The sequence below is a fragment of the Cynocephalus volans genome, chromosome 2 (assembly GCF_027409185.1).
Source record: "Cynocephalus volans isolate mCynVol1 chromosome 2, mCynVol1.pri, whole genome shotgun sequence".
NCBI lineage: Eukaryota > Metazoa > Chordata > Mammalia > Dermoptera > Cynocephalidae > Cynocephalus > Cynocephalus volans.
Genome location: NC_084461.1, coordinates 157,033,069 through 157,052,494, shown reverse-complemented (window position 1 = coordinate 157,052,494; position 19,426 = coordinate 157,033,069). Strand labels below are relative to the sequence as shown.

At 56.0% G+C, this 19,426-nt stretch overlaps 1 protein-coding gene across 1 annotated transcript in view; it reads right to left on the bottom strand.

Annotated features, from left to right (window-relative positions):
* Positions 1-17,344, bottom strand: part of UNC5A (unc-5 netrin receptor A) — a 60,888-nt gene extending 43,544 nt beyond the window's left edge. The window contains 1 exon segment of the mRNA XM_063087424.1: positions 17,275-17,344. Coding sequence (XP_062943494.1) covers positions 17,275-17,344 — 70 coding nt within the window.
* Positions 17,345-19,426: the final 2,082 nt, after the last annotated feature.

Below are 19,426 nucleotides of genomic sequence, written 5' to 3'. Positions count from 1 at the left end.
TTGTTTGTGGCTACATTTATCCTGGTGACGAGACACACACACCAAATGGAGCAGAGGGGCAGAGAGGGCAGCTCCTGGCTGGGGGTGTGCGAGGAGGAACGTGGCAGAGGGAGAAGGGAGGGGCACGGGGGAAACAGGGGTCTAAGGGGACGGAGGGGGCCGGCCCGTGGCTCACTCGGGAGAGTGCGGTGCTGATAACACCAAGGCCCCGGGTTCGGACCCCATATATGGATGGCCGGTTCGCTCACTGGGTGAGCGTGGTGCTGACCACACCAAGTCAAGGGTTAAGATCCCCTTACCGGTCATCTTTAAAAAAAAAAAAAAAAAAAGGGGACGGAGGGAGGCCCAGACCTTCCATGACAGTCAGCCCTGAGCCCACTGCCAGCTGCAGGGCTGTCCTTTGATGCCAGTCCTCAACCATGAGACCTTCACCAGGCGGGGCTGGTTGGCCTGGCAGCTACACAGACTCAGGCACCAGCAAAGCAGGAGCACCAAGAGACGAGGAAGATAATTTTTGCAAGAATTTAATATTTCAAAAATAAGCACCAGAATGTAGCAAAACTGGAACCCTCACTTGCTGCTGGCAGGAATGTAAAAGGTACAGTTGCTGGGGAAACGGTTTGGTGGGTCCTTGGTAAGTTCAACCTAGAGTCACCATGTGACCCAGCAATTGCATTCCTGGGCATGTAACCAAGAGAACTGACAACAGGTGCTTAAACAAATACTTGTACACGAATGTGCAAAGCAGAATTATTCACAATAGCCAAAATGTGGGAGCAACCTAAATGTCTATCAATGGATGAATGGACAAAGTGTGGCATTATATCCGTACAATGGAATATTACTCAGCCATAAAATGGAATGAAGTTCTGATTCATGCTGCAACATGGATGAACCTTGAGCACATGCTAAGTGGAAGGAGCCAATCACAAAAGGCCATACACTGTATGATTTTTCATGAAACATCTGTACTGGACAAGTCCATAGAGACAGAAAGCAGGCTGGTGTTTGCCAGGGGCTGGGGTGGGGGGCATGGGAAGCGGCAGCTTCATGGAGTCTCCTTTGGGACTAATAAAAATGTGTTGTAACTAGACAGAGGTGATGGTTGCACAATATTGTGAAGGTACTATATGGCACTAAATTGTACACTTTAAAATGGTTAATTTATGTTATGTGAATTTCACCTCAATTAAAAAATATATATACATTTGGCTCTCCATATCCATGGGTTCTGTGGAAAACTGTGCTCATTAACCAAGTGTAGATCAAAAATATTCAAAAAGATAAAAAATGACAATACAGCAATAAACAATAATACAAAATTTTAAAAATACAGTATGACAACTATTTACGTAGCATTTACATTGTATTAGGTATAAGTAATCTAGAGATGATACAGGAGGATTGCATAGGTTATATGCAAACACTACACCATTTTATATCAAGGACTTGAGCATCCTGTGGATTTTGGTATCTGTGAGGGGTCCTGGAACCAATCACCTGCAGATGCTAATGGACGACTATATATGCATCAAAGTCCAACTTCACTGGACTTCCTTAAGCTCATTTTACTAGTATTTGATATGGGTGCTAACAGGGACAGCAGCTCCCAGACCTTGCTCGGTAGTGCTGATACCTCCAAAGGACTGAAGTGGCCTTCTTGGCCTTGACCCTGCACCCTCCCTGTCCTCCACCTTCATGCCAGCCCCAGGCCTCAGGATCAGCTCAGGCCTGGTCATTCTTCCCATTTCATAAATGAGGCAGAGGGGCGTGTCTGGCCCAGGGCTCACACTGTGGAAGCAGAGCAGGCCTGACACTCAGGCCTCTGGACATCTGGCTCTGGCCAGTTAAGCCCACCTGAAGTGCCCTCACAGGGACTTCCAACTATTCAACTCATCCCACTCTGCCTTTCTAGAAGCAGAGCTGGCACGAAGTATAAATGAACACAGACAGATATAAGTCAACATGCTCCTTTTCACACAACTCCACAGTTCCCTGTGTCCAGGCCAGAATGAATCCTTTGCTGCACCCACAGCTGGCTCCTCCCTATCATTCGAGTCTCAGCTGCAAGGTCACCTCTGCAGAGAGGCCTTCACTGACCACCTATCTCATTGGATACCCAACACACCCCACATCTAGCTCACTTGTGGTCACCCCCGGCCTGCCTTCCAAGAACTGAAGAGCATCCCTTGCTATCTTAAACTATTGTTCCTTTATGGACATCTCCTCCCACTAGAATGTTCCACAAGGAACTAGAGTTCCTCAAGGAAGGGGACGGTGTCTGCCTTGCTCACTATGTATCTGCAGTGCCTGGAACACAATAGGTGCTTGATAAACACTTATCTAATGACTGATGCTCCATCTTCACCTCGCCATCTCCCATCCATCCCCTTTGCGTCTCCCAAAAGCTCACCGGGGCCCTGGGCCTTTCACCCAGCCCCTTCCACAGAGCTGGTGCTAGGACCTGGCTCCATGGTGGCAGCTGTGTGACACTGGGCAAGTCATTTTGCCTCTGAGCCTACCTGCGGAGAGCTTCTGTGCAAGCACTTTGTGCTCAGCAATCCTGCTTGCCCTTCCCTTGCTCCCTCTTCTCAAGTTTCTTCCCTGAAGCCTTCACCACATCCTGTGCCTTTTCTGGCTCTAATATCCTTCAATCCTCTCCAAATTCCAAATGGCCTCTCCATCCTGCCCATCCACATCCTTCCTGGCTCGCTAATGCTGGCTTCTCTTCCTGGCGTACTTCTGAGCACAGGCTCCCAAGCGGCTCCTCCGGACTCTTCTGCGGGGCCTTTCCCACAGCCTTCCTCCCAGCTGCCTCCTCCTCAGAACTTCCAGCTCTTCCCCAGGCTCCTACTCATCAATCACTGGCTCCTCCTGGCTTCCTTGGAATTGCCCCCCGAATCCTCCTTTTCTATCTTAGGCACGGCCATTCCCCAATGACCCCCTTAGGGGTCCGAGCACAGTGTCTGTGACCAGCTCCTTATGAATGGGTCTCTCATCTCCACTTCCTGCCCTGACTTCATCTCAAAGTTTCAGTCCCGGGTTTCCAAGGGTCTTTTACATGTTTCCACCTGACTATCCCCCCCCACCAAACTAAACAGGTGAAACCTAAGGCCCCAAACATAGGCTCTTAGAGCTGGGAGGGAGGGGTGGGAGGGAAGGCACCCACACGTGGTCTCAGCACTGACACTTAACAAGCACTGTGCAAACTGTGGAAAGTACAGCCTCAGTGTGCACCAGGCGGTGGGGGTACATGGGTGGAGGGGTGCACAGGGCAGGGAGGGTGTATATGGTGGAGGGGGTGCACAGGGCAGTGAGGATACACTGGTCAGTGGGGAGTACACAGGTGGTGGGGTGCATAATGTAGTGAGGTACACAGGTGGTGTGATACACAAGACAGTGGGGGTGCATGGAGGAGGGGGTGCATAGGACAGGGGGTGCATGGGTGGTGGAGGTGCATGGGTGGGGGGTGAATGGGCAGTGAAAGTTCATGGGTGGGAGTGCACAGGCAGTGGGGGTGCATGCCTGCCAAGGTGACATCCAGGTTCCAGCCTCAGCCCACCCAGGAAAATAGGCCCACTGTGCCCAGCCCAGATCTTTTCACTTTTCAAAAGAAGCCTGAAATCTGGATTGTCATATGAATTCTCTTTTTTTTAGAATGCTATATCTGTTGCCTGGGGGCTGAGTGACTGGCATGCTGCCACTTGGCCATCTCTGGGTCCCATATCATCATGTCTTCCTCCTAAGATCCTGGGCCATGCCCCTTTCAGGTGCAGGACATAAGCCTAAAGTGGGAAGTTCTTAGATTAAGGGCCAGGAAGGCTGCTGGGGCAGCTCACAGGATTGAGATAAGCTGAAGGAACCAGAGTCTCCAGGGCCTCAGGGCAACCAGGACGGTCCCTTCCTGCTTGTCCCTGATCTTCCTGCGTGTTGGCCTCCCTGGCCTCCACAGCGGGCTCTCTTCACACTGGTAGGAAATGTCCCTCGCCCAGCGTCCCAGCCTGCATCTTTACTGCTGCCAACCCAAGAAGCAGGGGGGATGATTCCTCCACCTCCGGTGGGAAAAGCCATGGGCAGGGTCCTGACTGGCTCAGCCCAGGTCATGTGGCCACCCTGGGCCAATCACTGGGTCCAGGATGTCCACCTGACTTGTCCAGCCCTCAGGTGCTCTCCCCTGGGGGAAGGTGATTGACAGGCCTATAATTGACAGTCCCATGAGGACCACATGGTGGGTGGTCACCAAAGGAAGGATGGAGGTGCTGTGTCAGTGAGAAAGTGTGTTAAGTAGTCTAAACAATGGATAGCAGAGAAACCACAACAACAAAATCCTGAAAGATGGGGCCATCCTTCCAGAAAGCCCAGTTCCCAAAAAGTAAGAAACTTCTCAAGGCCAGCTAGTAGAATGGGGCTAAGAGTGAAGCCCAAATCACTTTCAAATCCCACCCTTTCACCTTTACCATGGAGCCTCATAGAGGCTACCTGCCACCCATCCATGGTATCTCTGATAGGTCCTGACTGGGCCTATTTCAAACAGCGGCACCAACAGAGAGCTCACAGCCCACCGAAGCAGCCTCGGTCACTGCTTGTTAGGAAGATCTTTCTCGGTCTCCTTGTGTCTCTTCTCTGCTGGTCCTGAACCTACCCTCGAGGGCTCCACAGAGCAAAGCAAATCCATTTTTCACCGCTTTCAGTGCCCTAAGTTAAATAGGACAGCCCCACCCCACCCCACTTCTTGAGGACTTCTCTCCTAGGACATGGCTGTAAGTCTGACCTTCATTGCCCATTGTGTCTGCCCACCCTGACAACCCTCTATGACACTCTTTTTGCTTAATTAACTTGGCCAGAGCCGGTTTCTGTTGCTTGTGATCCACGTGCCCTATCCACACCCTATCTCATCCTGATGGGGTAGAACTCCCTGGGTGGCACCTTTTTGCTCTTTCAGCTTCTCCCCCAACCCAGCTCCCCATCTATTTTCTGTTTCTGACATCACTTCCCCAGGCTCAAGAGCTCTGAATCATGTTTTCCTCCTCCCCCTCCTCGCCCCCCACACGTAACACCCAGATGCAACATCTCCTCCTTTGCAACATCTCCCACATCCATCTCTCTTACTCCATCCCTGTTGCCTGCTTGCTGGGAAGGGAGACCTCGTTATTTCTTGCCTGGGTGACTGCAGCAGCCTCCTGGCTGGTCTCCTTGCCTCCAGCCTCTCCCCGCTCCCATCCATCCTCCATGCACTGCCAGATTAATCTTCCTTAAGCACCACTCACTGCCTGTCACTCCTCGGCTCAAAGATGTAGCCAACCTTGTTGCTCGCTAGCCCCCAAGAGGCACCGTCTGCTCCACTGGGGCTGCACGCCTCCCAGCTTCCCTGTATACCCGCTGTCACCAGGGATTGCCTATCCTCTCTTCCTCCTCCCTTCACTGTCTGACCAGATCCTACCACATGCTAAGGTCCCAGCCTGGGTCCCTCTCCTCTTTGGCCTCAGGGCCCCCAGAACTCTAGGGTAGAAGAAAGGAGTAGCCAGGAAACAGCCCTGAAGCCACAGGCCAGCCTGCAGGCCAGCAGGTGGGTGGTCCTTGCCTGGCCCATCTGGGTTCTTAAATGTCACTGTGGCCTCTGCCATGCCTCTGCTCTGCATGTCCTGGGGACCTGGCCTGCCTTCCAGGCTGTCAGGACTCATACCAGGCCAGGTCACTCTGGGTAAGTTATCCTTCATTCACCACGTCAACCTGCCTTTTCAAGCCCCTCATGCAGTTCATTACCCAAGAAGAGTACCTTCCGAAGATTCTAGGCCTGCAGGGTTCTGCCCTTGATACTCTCTGCCAGTTTTGTCAACCAAAGATCTTGCCCCTCCCCTTCAGGGGTGTGTCACCGAGGAGGGCCAGAAGTGAGCAGCTCCACTGCTGGCCACACAGTGCGGGAGGCAGCTGTGGGCTGGCGCTGGGCTATGTGGTCCATACAGAAAGACTCATTTACCCCTCCCAACCTGATGAGGTAGGAACCTTCCACTACCCACATTTTCCCGGTGAGGAAACTGAGGCACAGAGAGCTTAAATAACCTAAATTCACCCAGGTTAGGATTGTAACCCATACCATCAGCTCCAGAGCCCTGGCTCTTAAGCACAACCTTCCAGTACCTAACTCACTTTCACCCCTCAGCCCACCAAAGGGCCTGCTGTCTGGAAGGGAAGCTGCCCACCCCCCAAGCCCAGGGTCAATGTGTCCTGCAGGGAAAGGCCTAAGGAGCCTTGTCCACTTCCTGCCTGTGATCACTTCAAAGGGCTGGGGTGACCAGGGAACAGTGGTATACTACAGCCAGGCCATCCTGGCTTAGGAGAGCCAGTCGTTAAAATTTCTAGAATTCTACAAGCCAGCTGACATCACATAGGTAGCTTGAAATAGGCTGAAGTGGGAGTATTTACACCTTGGAAATAGGCAAATCTATCCCCCAGCCCTCCCTGAGAGCCACTTGGTAAACATTTACCACAACACCACCGCTGGGGAGCGAATGCTGACCATCCTCAGAAGGTGCCCTGGCCTTTGGGCTTCAGGCAATTCACACTAAAGACAGGGCCCCCAGTGGAGCCAGGGGTCTGATAGGAAAGGGGTCTTCAGATGGCCAGGTGTATCTTAAAAATGGATCTCTGGCTGTGTGATCCCTAAGGAGCTGGAGGAAGAAGGTCTCTAGAAAAGTGTCAGGGTGACTGGAAGATACCCAGGTAGGCTTGGATTCTGATCAGACATGCCCAGCATGAAAGATGGCCGGAAAACAAGGACAAAGCCCCAGATGGAGGCAGGGACAAAAAAACTATGAGGGGCAGGCTGAGTGCAGGCCCAGTGGGGCTTGTGGGAAATGCCAAAGCGACACAGGGCAGGAGGGCTTGAGGAGGAAGACCAGGAAAGGTGGGCCTCCTGACTAGGAGATGCTGGGAAGCCCAGGGTACCCCCACCATCCTGAGCCTGAGAACACTGAACTGCAGAGTAAGGGCTAACTCTAATCAGAAAGCACTGAAAGCCAAGAAGGAGAGATCAGATGAGGCCGTGTGGTGTTGTGAATGACTCTGGTCTCTTGGTCCTGACAAATCACACCCCAGGTCCTGACAGGTGGGCCTGCTGAACCATGCTGCTGACCTGTGAGACAGTGGGAGTGAGGAGGGGCATGGGACAGGAGATGTGGGAGCTGCAGTCTAGTTGTCAGAAAAAGAAGAAAGTTTGGTTTGGTGAATGTATCACTTAGGGTTCTTTGAGTGCAAGCAACAGAACCCGTTTCTCCCAAATTTAAGCAGAAAAGGGAGAGTACTGGTGAGAGATGGGATTATTAAAGGAACAAGAGGCTTAAAAAGCAGACTCTGAAGCAGGAAAGGAACCAGGATGGGGGATATTAGTTATTTAGCTCATTTGGGCCCTGCTGCTGAGATGAAGGGGCTCCTGAAACACCCAGTAAGAATACATGCAAGGGGAGAGGTCACAGGGCTCTGGTAGGACAAGGAATGGGCTCTGGACAGATACAAAACCCAAAAAATGCCCACTGGAGTAGCCACAGCCCAGAGAACCTGATGCACAGTCCAGGCAGGATTCTAGAAGTGCTTCTCAACCAGCTGCTCATGCCCAAAGGAAGGAGGGACACAGAGACATGCTGGGATCCCACGGACTGGTCACACCAGACCAGCTGCCCTTTATTATAGGGTTACTGTTCTGGTAGATTAGGGACAGACTGGAAACATAGTGTGTCTAGATTTCAGCCAGGCACCTGATAAAATATCTTAGGGTCAGCAAATGGAGATACATGAACCAGATGACAGCAGTCAAAGGAGAGCAAAACTTGTTGAATGATCAGCATTGTTTTCTAACACTGCCGATTAAATAGTTAATGTTGATACAGACTCAGGCTTTACCTTTGAGTCACAGGCTGTGTCCTTGGTTTTATTCAGTGTGTTCACTAAATACTTGGTCAAAATGTGTTGATGACATATTGGTTAAATCTGAGAATGACTTTGTCCATCCCTTCTTGGTGGACAAGAAGCTTTGAGGAGTGGCACACAGCCTGGGTAATAGGACAATGGCATAGGTTACTCAGGCCTGACCTATCTTGCAAAACCATAACCCCTGGCTCTGGCAACTGGCTCACACACTGGGCACAGCACTCAGGTTAGACCAAAGAGGAAAGACTGGGTCATCTGTTGGATGGTTGAGGAAGGATGCTCTCTCTTTCCCCCAGCCTGGGCCTGTAAGGATGTAAGTAGCCCTGAGAGCTCTGGCAGCCACCTTGGGACTGTGAGGAAAGAGGCTGTTAGTGAGTAGCACCAAACCCACAAGAGCAGAAATGAGGAATGGATTATGGTCATACTGCTCTCCCTGGATCCAACCATGCCTGAAGCCAGCACTACCCTTGACCTTTCAGTTACATGCACCATTAAATTCTCTCCTTTTTTTTTGCTTAAGCCAGCACAGGTTGGGTTTTCCAATATTTGCAATAGACACACTTAGTATCCTATGTCACTCCATGCTGGGGCATCATGTCACAGTGTGACAAGCACCTGCGACTGAGAAAGTGTGACTATTGGGCTGCCACCCAGAGGCAGGTAACAAGGTATGTGGGGGATTGCAAGGAGGGCTCAGAACCATGCTACACAAGGAACACTGGAGATGTCTGACCTGGAGAGGGGCAGATGGGGCCAAGCAGGAGCCCCATGTTAAATAACTGAAAAGGGAAAAGCCATCCCATGTGGCCCCAGAAGGAAGGGCCATAAACTATTTGGAGGAGCTTACTGGGAAGAATCCCACATCGTTATAAGAAAGTGATTTTGAATAGTCCCAGTCGTCTGAAGATGTGAGGCCCCAGTAAGTCCCTTTGGCTTAAAGCTCAGGGCTACAGGTGAGAAAAGCCAACTCCCAGAGGATTTTTATAATCAAAGTCCAGCAGCCTGGACAGTCCTTCCCAGGTTTAGGAAGCATGCACACCAGTGGGGTCAGGAGGCAGGATGTATATGGGGAGTGGACTGGGGAGGGAAGGAATTTAGTCCAAGACCACACTGAAATTCAAGGTCTCCTGACAGTCTCCCATCAAGCATGGGTCACCAAGTCCATGGGGCAGCAGACAAGGTCCTGGCGGTAAATAGCCACAGGGTTTTGCCCCCCATAGGGTGGGGTGGGAGTGGTGTGTGTGGGTAACAAAGTCCCAGCTCTGCCACCGCCTGCGGTGTGACCTTCTCTGATACCTCAGTATCCTATCTAATAAGTGGGCTAGCCTCAGCTACCTCGTGGGTTGTCCTTAGGCTCTGTTGGACTCTGATCAGATGATGCAGACAGAGCCCAACACTGGCCACGATTACCACCATCACCAACTTAATAAAGAACCAAAAATGTAACTGTCTACAGCCACCAAAGCCTCCTCCTTTTCCAGCCCCAGAGCTGTCTCCTCTCAGCAGGAGAATGCGTTTGGGTATCAAAGCCCTGGAATGGATCTCCGACCTGCCTAGGCTGACCTGCCTAGGCTTGACCTGGATCTGGGTCAAGCGGGTGCCCCGCCTCATCTGTTTTCATGGATGCTTTCGAAGCCCGGGCCTCTGGGAGGTTCTAGGCAACAGAGGGGTCCTCCTCCCTTCGGAGCTTAGATCAGCTCAGCGCGAGGTCTCTGGAAGTCCCGCACACAAGATCGCCAAGGAGCCCCCCGCCCACCCACATCTTGGGGCCCGGGAACGAGGAGGGGTGCAGCGGGAGCGAGGACGGAGGAGGGGAGGAGCGGCCGAGCGGCCGTGCCCGAGGCTGGACGCCGGCTCCCCGGGGCGGCAGCCAAGCGCTCAGCCAGGCACTTGTTAACAGGCCCCGAACAAAGAGCCGATAATCCGGCGGGCGGCCGCGGGCGGGCTGGCGGGCGGAGGGATCCCGCCCCTCTCCCGCTCGGCCGCCCCAGCGTGCGGCGCGGTCGTCACCCCGCGCCGGGGCAGGGACGCGGGCGGCCGGGCGGCCGCGTGGCGCCTCCCCTGAGGCTGGCCACCCCCCGTGGGCGCGCGCTCGTCCCTCGGCTCGGGCTCCCATTGGCTCGGGCACCGGCCACCCCACGGCCGCTCACGTGCCCCGCGGCTCGGCTGGCCCAGGGCCCCCGCCCTCCAAGCTGCCTTGACAGCGGGGCGGGCGGCTCCAGAGGCTGGGGCTCGGGTCACACAGGGGGCACCAAGGAGGCATGCTACCAGCCCGTGCCCGGCACTGCTTTTTTGGGGGGGAGGGGGTGCGTGGGGTGAGGGAGGCCGGAAAGAAACGCAGACCTGGGAAAAACCAGCAGTCCTCAGCTCCATCAGTCCCCGCCCCAATTAGGGGAGGTAGAGTCTAATTCGGGGTGGACTCCACTGCAGGCTCTCTGCTGGGCTTGCAGGGGTGGGGCACGGGTACTTCCATCTGCCGCCCTGGCTGGGGTGTTAGGGGGCAGAGGTGGGATGCAGGGTCCGGAGGTCTGGAGCTCCCTCCCCAAGGCCCCTGCAGCTGTCCCTCAGGTTCGGTCAGTCCAGACAGAATACCCCGGAGACCCACCCCCACCACAAATCCCAGCCACATATTTGACTAGAGCTCAAGGTGACCCTGAGCCTTCCAGACGGACACAGCTCTGACATCCAGGTGTGGGGAGGGGCCCGGCTCTCAGGGACCCACCAGTCAGGGTGATGGCTGGCCCTTTGTTCTCCAACCATGGCAGGGCTCAGAGGCAGGGACTTTCAAGGTCCCCTCCCCCCTCTAAAGGGAACCTAAGACTTCCCCTTTGTGGTCTACTCTGGGGATGAGCAGCTGCCACTCAAGCCTCCCTAGGCCTCTAGGAGTCTTCCTCACAGAGATGGGATGGGCCAGTCAACATCCACACAGGCATAGGAGAAGGGGACTTCTATATGCCCTGTCCTGGGCATGAAAAGGGACAGAGAAGAAGCCAGGCCTGTCTCCCATCCCAAATGGGACCCTCATCTCAGGCCTCTGCCCTCCCACCCGGTCCCCCAGCTGCACCCTTTCTCGCAAAAACATCCGAGGACTTCCCCTCTTCCCCAAGGAGAGGATGGAACAGTGCCTTCTGCCATATCCATCATCATCAATTGCTAACATTTATTGAGTGCCTACTGTATGCCAAGATTGATATGCATCAGCCCACCTAATCACAATAACCCTGTGAGGTAAGTTCTTTTGAGTCCATTTTTACAGACGTGGAAACTGAGGAAGTGCAAGGAGAAGCTGGATCCAGGGCCAGAACTAGGGTGAAGCACCAGAGGCACAAAATTCAAGGAGGCACTCACTCTCAAGGGCTGGCCTTGCACTTGCTCATTGTACATTTGTATCCATGGCATCTCCCTTGCCTCACCCTCGTCCTAGTCTCGCTCTAAACCCAGGCCCAGAGCTTGCCAACTCACCCATGCCACCACCCTCTCCACATGCCTGGGCTTCTGGCCCCAGTGGGGGCATGAGCTGCGAGTGGCATTTGACATCAGCGCCTGGGGAGGGGGTGGGCCTCAGGCACTGGCACCCTGACCTTCTGGGAGCCTCAGAAGGCCTCTTTCTGCCATTGGGGGTGTTTACCAGCTGAAGCAGGATCTCACTTCCTGGCCTGGGGATTGGGATTCACAGTTCCCAGCTCTGCCTCACAGCCACCTTTGGCTCTGCCCCAGCAGCCACCTGGCTCCCAGGCAATGCATGCAGCTGCTGCCAGAGTGGTTGGTACCTTTAGCAGGTGCTGGGCAGGTGTGAGTAGTTCCTGGGGGAACCTGCTGCTTGGAGTAGAGTCCACTCCAGGCTCCCGAGGCAACGTCCGTGGGCACCAGCCTCCACCCCGATTAAGCCATCAAGTCCAATCCTTTAGTACACAAAGAGGCAAATGGCCCAGAGAGGTTAAGTGATTTGTCCAAGGTCACACCATGATCAAATAGCAGAGCCAGAACTAAAATCTCATTCCATCCAGGGCCCCAGCCCCGCTCTGCTATGTGTCAGAGCTGATCATCCACAGGACAAACTGAACCCAAGTCATCGTCTTCAGAACCCCTCAACTGCCTTTGCACACTGGAAGAACTGGTGCTGAATCAGGCTGAAGTCCTTGCAGGGGACGGTGTATGTGCAGATGGGGGGGTTCCTCCACCTCTTCTCTGGGGCTCCTGCCGGGGGCTGGAGCAGAAATGAAGAGAAATGGAGACAAAAGGAGCTCACCCTGACATGCTTTTTTCTCCTATCTCTGGGCTTGAGCCCTGATGCAGCTTAAATCCTCAGCTCTGCCCTAACCTGTGCCCCTTCAAATGCCAGGGAAAATGGAGGAAAGAGACAAAGAAGCCATGGGTGCCTGCCGGATGTCAGGGTCCACCCTGGGTATTCTTTTCTGTGCCCATCAATTCCTTACTGTAACCCAGGAAGCAGACATGACCCCATTCTCTAAATGTGGAAACAGGCTGGGGAGTAAAAGTTGCTTATCCAAGGATACATGGCTTGGATTGGAACATGGCCCTGTCTGCCTCCAAAGCCCCTACCCTTTCTACTCCATCTGGAAGTAAAAGGGGGCCAAGTCTCCCCAGAAGGCAGGAGGACCCCTCGATGCCACTCCCGTGGCTGCGGACAAGGGGGACAAAGGAGTAGGCAGGTAGAATTGATTGCAGGAAGCTGAGCTCACATCTGGGCATCAAGGGTGGTTGGGGCCCAGGGGCTCAGCCTCAGGAGTCAGGAGCTCACACTTGGGCCGAGCAGCCCAAGTCTTAGTGTCAATTCTATGAATGACACCATGCCAGTGAGAAAACAGCCACTCTGGGAAAATCTATGCCAGGGTGGGAATGGGGTGCGTCAGGAGGTTTCTATTAAACAGACATGGCATACAACTTGTATGGGTGACCGACAAACACACACACTCATCCAGGCTGGTTTGCTGTCCATGTGTGTGGCCAGGGTACAGCCCCCTGCAACACACACACACACACTGGGGTATGGCTTTACTGATTCCCACCCTGGACAGGAGGCCATTTCCATTTCCTCCCTGGAGCGGGACAGTCTATATTTAGGGACAAGGATGGGACTGCGGCCAAGACGGGCAGAGCAAACTTCTCTTCCTGTCACTGGCCGCTGGCCGTAGCAGCTCTCCCTGCTTGGCCAGAGAACCCCAACTCAAAGGAAGGAAACAATAGCACTTGGCTGGCCATGACTTGGAGCATGTTGGGAGCAGAGAGCATGGTCACCGTGCCATAGACAATGGCCATACTTATGGGAAGCACTGGAGGAGGAGGTGGCTCAGGCCAGAGGCTTCTGGCAGCTGCCTCAGGGCTGGGAAATCAGTACCTTTGTCTTGCTTTAGCCCACTCCAGGAACTCAGTGAGTCAGGGCCCCTGTAGAGAGGAGGAGTTGGGGAAGCCTTTTGGAGGGGGTTGGGTTGAAGCTGGGGGCCGAGCTAAGCAGAACAGTGTGGGGATTGGCAGCAGCAAAGAGGTTTGGTGTAGGTCTGGACAGAGCCAAGGAGGTTGAGGTGTTGAGTGGGGAGCATGCTGGCAGGGTCAGGTGGCACCAGGTTCTGTGAGGCACGGGAGCTACAGTCTGGAAGCCAGAGCTTGTCTGTGGTGCCCAGCCCACCAATGGTCAAAGCCAGGGAGGTCACCCAACCTCCTGGGGAACAGCCTAGTGATGCATGGTGTGATGAGGGAGGCAGGTGTTTCCCCAAGGACCCCTGGGCTCAAGGTCTGGACTTTACCTGCAGGCATTGGGGAGCCACAGAAAGCTTTCTGGCAAGGTTCCAGCCCCTATGCCAGGGGGCTCAGTCTGAGCAGAGGAAGTATAGGAGGGGGGTGAGTGGAGGTGGTCACTGCAGTGATCTAGGTGAGACAGGTGAATGAGAAAGGCACTGGGGGAGGGAGGTGGGCAAAGGAGACGAGGGACGCATGAGAACAATGTCAGAGTAGGACTGAGCTGGAGGACTTGGTGACAGATTAGATGTGAAGCGTGAAGGAGAAGGGAGAGCCAAGGGAGACTCTACGGTTTCCAGTCCCAGGCTGGGGGACGAGGGGGAGGGGAGTGGCAGGGCCGCTGGGAGGAGGGGGCAGTGGGAGAGGGTTGGCCTTGACTGAGCAGGCCCAGCATGCATGTGTGTGGATACTCATGTTCCTAGGTGGCAGCTAAGCCCAGAGTTGGGGTCTTCACCTAGAAAATGGATCCCCCAGATCCCCCAGGCTCCTGCTTTCTGAGACCACAGGTCTGGGGCCCAGAGCAGCAGTAGGCAGGAAGAAGGGGCGTGAAGCAGGAGGGGCCTCTGCCCTGGCTGAGGCCAAAGTTGGCTGCTCCTAGAAACCAGGCCAGTGCCTCTTGGATGGGGGTTTGTCACGTGGATCAGTGCCAATCCTGGGCTCCTGAGGGAAGCCCCTCCCAACATGGGCAAAGTGGGAGCAGGCAGGCCAGTCAGACCAGCTCTCTCCTGGGGGTTCCTAGGGGGCCTCAAAGCCCAGCCCACCCCATCCATAAGGCAGGGTGAGCAAGACAGGGTATTTCCTAGCTTTTTTTTTGTCTTTTTCGTGACCGGCACTCAGCCAGTGAGTGCACCGGACATTCCCATATAAGATCCGAACCCGCAGCGGGAGCGTCGCCGCGCTCCCAGGGCAGCACTCTCCCAAGTGCACCACGGGCTCGGCCCTTCCTAGCCTTAAAGAATTAAGACCCCCCTCCCCCCACAACTAACTGAGAGTGGGGGTGAACAGAGGGGCCCAAATCAACCTTGAGGATGGGGATAGGGGCTTGAGGAAGAGGAAGAAGGACAGATTGTTGGGGTCAGAATGGGCAGTGCCAGAGCTTGGTGCCCCTCAGCCCCACCTTCCGGGACAGCCAGCTCCCTATACCCCTCCCAGCCTGAAGTGTGGAGGTCTGGGTGACAGGGAGACCACAGGGTTGGGGAGGTGTGAGTGAGTATGAATGGGAATGTCCTGAGACAGGTGGGTGCCTGTGTGTGTGGGCACAGAGAGGGTCCTGCCCGGGTGCGTGTGCACTGAAGGGACAGGCTTTTCTGTGAGGTGGTAGTGTGATGTCAGGTGACAGACAGTGGGCGCCTGGCCTGGGGAGCAGGTGGCTGCCGTGATCATGCTGGCCCCCGGCGCCCCCTGCTGCCCAGCTGGCCATCCCTCCTTTAGCCACTCAGACATTTTTCGGTGGCTGCTGTTGCTGAGGAGCTGATGGGCAGGCGCAGGAGGAGCCAGGGTCACTGCAGGGCCAGCCTGCCTGGGTTTCCATATGTGCAAGAAGGGGCCCCAGAAAAGAAGTAGGGCCTGTCCCCACCCCATGCCCTTCAGCAGCTCTTCCCACAGGCCTGAGAGTTGGTGCCCAGAGGCAAGCTCTGTTCCAGGGCAGTCCTGCGGCAAGAGTGCCTACCTGCCAGCTCCCTGGGCAACCTTGGGCCAGTCCCCAACAGGTGCTCTGCCAACCAGGGATGCAGTTCCCCCACCCCACAGCCTCCTGAAGAATCCATGTCGCTACCCCCCACTCCGGGCTGCAGCACCCTGACTCACCACCACCTGCCCCCCCTTATCTGTACGCGTTCACCTGTGCAACTGCACAGAACCATCACACACGTGCAGCATGCCAGCCATCACCCGTGCTTATCTGGCCACACACATACCAATGCTGCACACACCATGCCAACCCCTCCCCTGTCACCCAGGGTCACCTGGGCACACATGTCAACCCACAGCCCTCACATGTGCTCACATGGGTGACATGCAGCTATGACCACACAGAACCCTCAGACACATTCAACTCAATAAACATTTCCTGGGCACCTACTCGGCAGCATCTGGCAACACTTCCCCGGTGTGTGGAACATTAGCACCCAGCTTACCATGGTCAATGGTGCAACCCCTGAGTGTCCGTCTGGAGAGCTGAACACACACCCCTAGCACGCACGTGTGTGTGTGATGATACCAACACACACCCAGCAGCAGTTCAACCTCCCAGCTCAGTCAAGATTAGAAAGGGGAGGCCGTGGGGAACCAGGTTTTGTTAAAGTGAGGATTTGGGGGAGAGGCTGAGGGGGCAGGCAATAGAGTGTGTGGGATGGGGTAGAGGGAGGCTGAGGGGGCAGAATGGAAAGGGAGGTCAGGCAGGGGTGGGTGCAGGATGCGCTGTGCAGAGACCCTTGAAGGAAACAGCCATGAGCTTCAATCATCAGGCTGGTCCCTGAGCTCTCACTCATTGATCTCTGATCGATCTGCTTGGCAGCTCAGGAACCCCAACGCTCCCTTCCCACACCCCTGTGATTAACAGTGGCCTGGCCAGGGTGGGGGCAACCCACCTCCACAAGTTGTGGGGGCAGCAAGAATCAAGAATGTCTAGGGCAAGCCCCATGTCCCCTTGATCACACAAATGACCCCCCCATACATAAGCTCAGCTCTGCTAAGTGCATGGGGTGGTGGGGGTGGGGAGTAGAGATCAGGAGGCCCCAACAGATCAGCCTAGGTGGAGACTCGGGGAGAGCAGACAAAGGATGCAGGGGAACTTCTTCCCCCCACCCCCAAAAGAAAGGAGGTGGGCTGAGAGCTGAGTTACTCAGCAGGTTGGGCTGGCCAACGGGACATGCAGGGAGAAAGAAGAGCTGTGGAGTTTAAAGCGAGAAGGGGAAGCAGAAGCAAGCGGATCAACCGCATACAAGTCTGTCTCCGGCGCCAGGGAGGCCAGGAGCAACAGCCTGGGCTACCGGGGCCACTGCGCTTTGATCGTGCGAGCTGCAAGGGCTGGGGGCTGGTGTATGAACCTCCACGCCTGAGTGTGTGCGTGTGCGAGCATGTGTGGTGGGGACAGAGGAGGACACTGTGTTCTGGACGTGAGCAGAGGCCAGGTGCCAAGCTGGGAGATTGTGAGGGGCAGTTTGGGGCATATGCTACCAGAAAGAGGTATCTTAACCAACCCCCTCCCCATTTCCAAGGCACTGGATGTGTTCAAAACCCTCTAATCATTGAACCTTCAAAGTCAGCCTCCCCGGGGTTGATCCAAACCCCTAACCCTGCTCCGGGGCCGGCCAACCAGCAAACTTCCCCCACCCGGAGGCGTGGGGCGTCTACACTCGCCAGCTCCGCGCGCCGACGGCTGCTCCTGGACTTGGCAGAACCCAGGCTTCCGGGAGAGCGCGCAGAGAAGCTGCGCAGCAGCAAGAAGCAGCCCTCGCGTCCCTCATCGCAAAGTTTGGCCTCGGGGGGCTCCTAGCCAGGTCCAGCAGCTCGGGTCGTGGACCCCCCAGAGCAGCGAGCGTTCGCGCGCACGGTCTCCCGCAGCCTCCCCAGAGCGCGCGTGGCGTGACTCACCCGAGCCGCGGAGCCAGGCGGCGAGGACTATGCCCAGGAGCGCTGGCCACAGGCCGGGCCGGTCGGCCATGGCCGCGGGTGTGCGTGCGAGCCGGGCGCAGGGCCCCGCGGGCGGGAGGGAGGCTTTCAGCGCCTCAGCCCGGAGCCCTAGCTCGGGGCGCCCCCGGGGCCCATGCCAGCGGACTGAGCTGCCTCTGGGCGGCCGGCTGTGGGGCGCACGCGGCGCGTGGCTCCCCTGGGCACCGGGAGCGCAGCAATGCAGCCGGGGCGGAGCGCAGCGCCAGCCGCGCCGCGCACCGAGCCAGCCGCCGCGCGGAGCCCGCAGCCGAGGAGCGGGCCGGCGGGCGCGGCAAAACCCGGACTGGAGCCGCGGAGCCAGGCGGCGGCAGGGCGGGGCGGGGCGGGGAAAGGAAGGAGGGGCCGGCCGCCCGGCGCTGCGCGCACGAGCCACCCCCAGTACCGGGGATCCCTCCCGGCGATGCCTGAGGCTCCCCCAGGGAGGGGCTAGGGTGGTGGGCGGGGAGACCTCCCACCGCCCCGCGCAGTCTCCGGGGGCCGGGGCAGGAGTCTGAAACCCGGAGTGGATCGCTTCTCCGGATCCGGGCTCCGTCGGGCCCGCCAGTCTGCGCACAGGTGGCCCGGGAGGGGGCCCGGACTGCGGCGACCCCTGTTCGGCGCCAGCCTGCGAAGAGCAACCCAGGACAGCGGTGCCCATGGCAGGTTCCGCTGCAGTCCGGTCCTCCCCCGCTCCCAGCCTCGCGGCCGCTCTCCGAGGCAGTATCCTAACAGCGGTATTCTGCCAGCCTGCGGCTTGGATAGTGGACTGCGTGGGAGCTCCGCGGCCCCGGCCCGTGCGCAGAGGTGCCCGGGCCCCCAGAGCGGGCAGGTCAGACTCGGGGCCACACGCGGTCCCAATCACGCAGCCTGGCGGGCTCCGGGGCACGCCTCACAGCGTGACCCAAGGTTTCCCTCACCCCACAGAGCCGTTTGCAGAAAGAAAACAACCTTAGGTATTTGCGCCCACAGCGCGCACCGCGCCTGGGACGTGGGCGTGAAGGACAGAGCTGGGCTTTCGGAGCTAGAGAGACCTGGGGTAGGGTCTAGGCGACTCCAGCTTCTTAGCTCTGTGACCTTGGGCAAGTCACGTCGTCTCCCGGAGCCTCCAGCAATGACCGCTGCTGGAGTCTCCCGTTCCCCACCCCCATTCCCTAATCGGGTTAAAATAAACAGAGGGCTGCCTTGAAGGAGAAAGGAAATGACAAACGCTCACCGTGTGCATGGGGAGAGTGATCAGAAAAAGAGAAGGTTCTACGTCGGGTCGGGAGGGGAATGAGAAGCGTGAGGGCAGGGTCGCAAACTCAAACGCCTAAGGAGCCGGTCGATAATATGAATTGGTGCTGCAGGCCAGGCGAGGTTAGAACGGTCTTCGCTTCCACAAAGACATATGAGCTCTCCTATATTTCCTGAGACACGAGGCCCTCTCTCGGTCTGTCTTTTGTTTCCCACTTTTGATAGAGAAGGGTTATGTGAACTGTTTTGCTTTCCTCTTAACTCTACTATAAAAGAACATCGGCCAGAGCTCCAGATGCACACCGACAGAGGCTGGGCTTCAGCACCAGGGAGGCAATGGACAGCGCTGGGGACAGGGCACAAGATCCCATCTAAAGAAGCAGCTGGCTCTTCAGCTCCAGGTACCAATTGTAGGGGAAGGGGATTGGGGCCCAGTGTGGCTGTATCTTCCAAATTTTCAAAAGAAGCCATTTAAGTCTCCTGATTTAAAATTTTTAACTTATAAAAAAATAAATTTTTAAACTTATGTGAGCCCAGATGAAAATATCCACCACCTTCTGGTTTTTGAACTCTGCTTTGGAGGTGTTTGTGTGCACACTGTGTCGGAGGGCCCGATCTACCCTGTCTGGAGTGTGTGTGTGTGTGTGTTCCCACACTGCTATAACACCTTTCCTCACCCACCCCACAGGAAAGAAGTGGGTGAGAGAGGTGGAACAGTGGCAGGATCTGCACTTGGGGCCCACAGTGTGGGGGATATGATTAGAAAATGGGGTTTGGGCACTGGAGGCAGGTGGTTGAGGACAGAGTGGGACTGGGGGCTGGGGTTTAAGATGACATTATAGTAGTATGTGCTGGACACCAG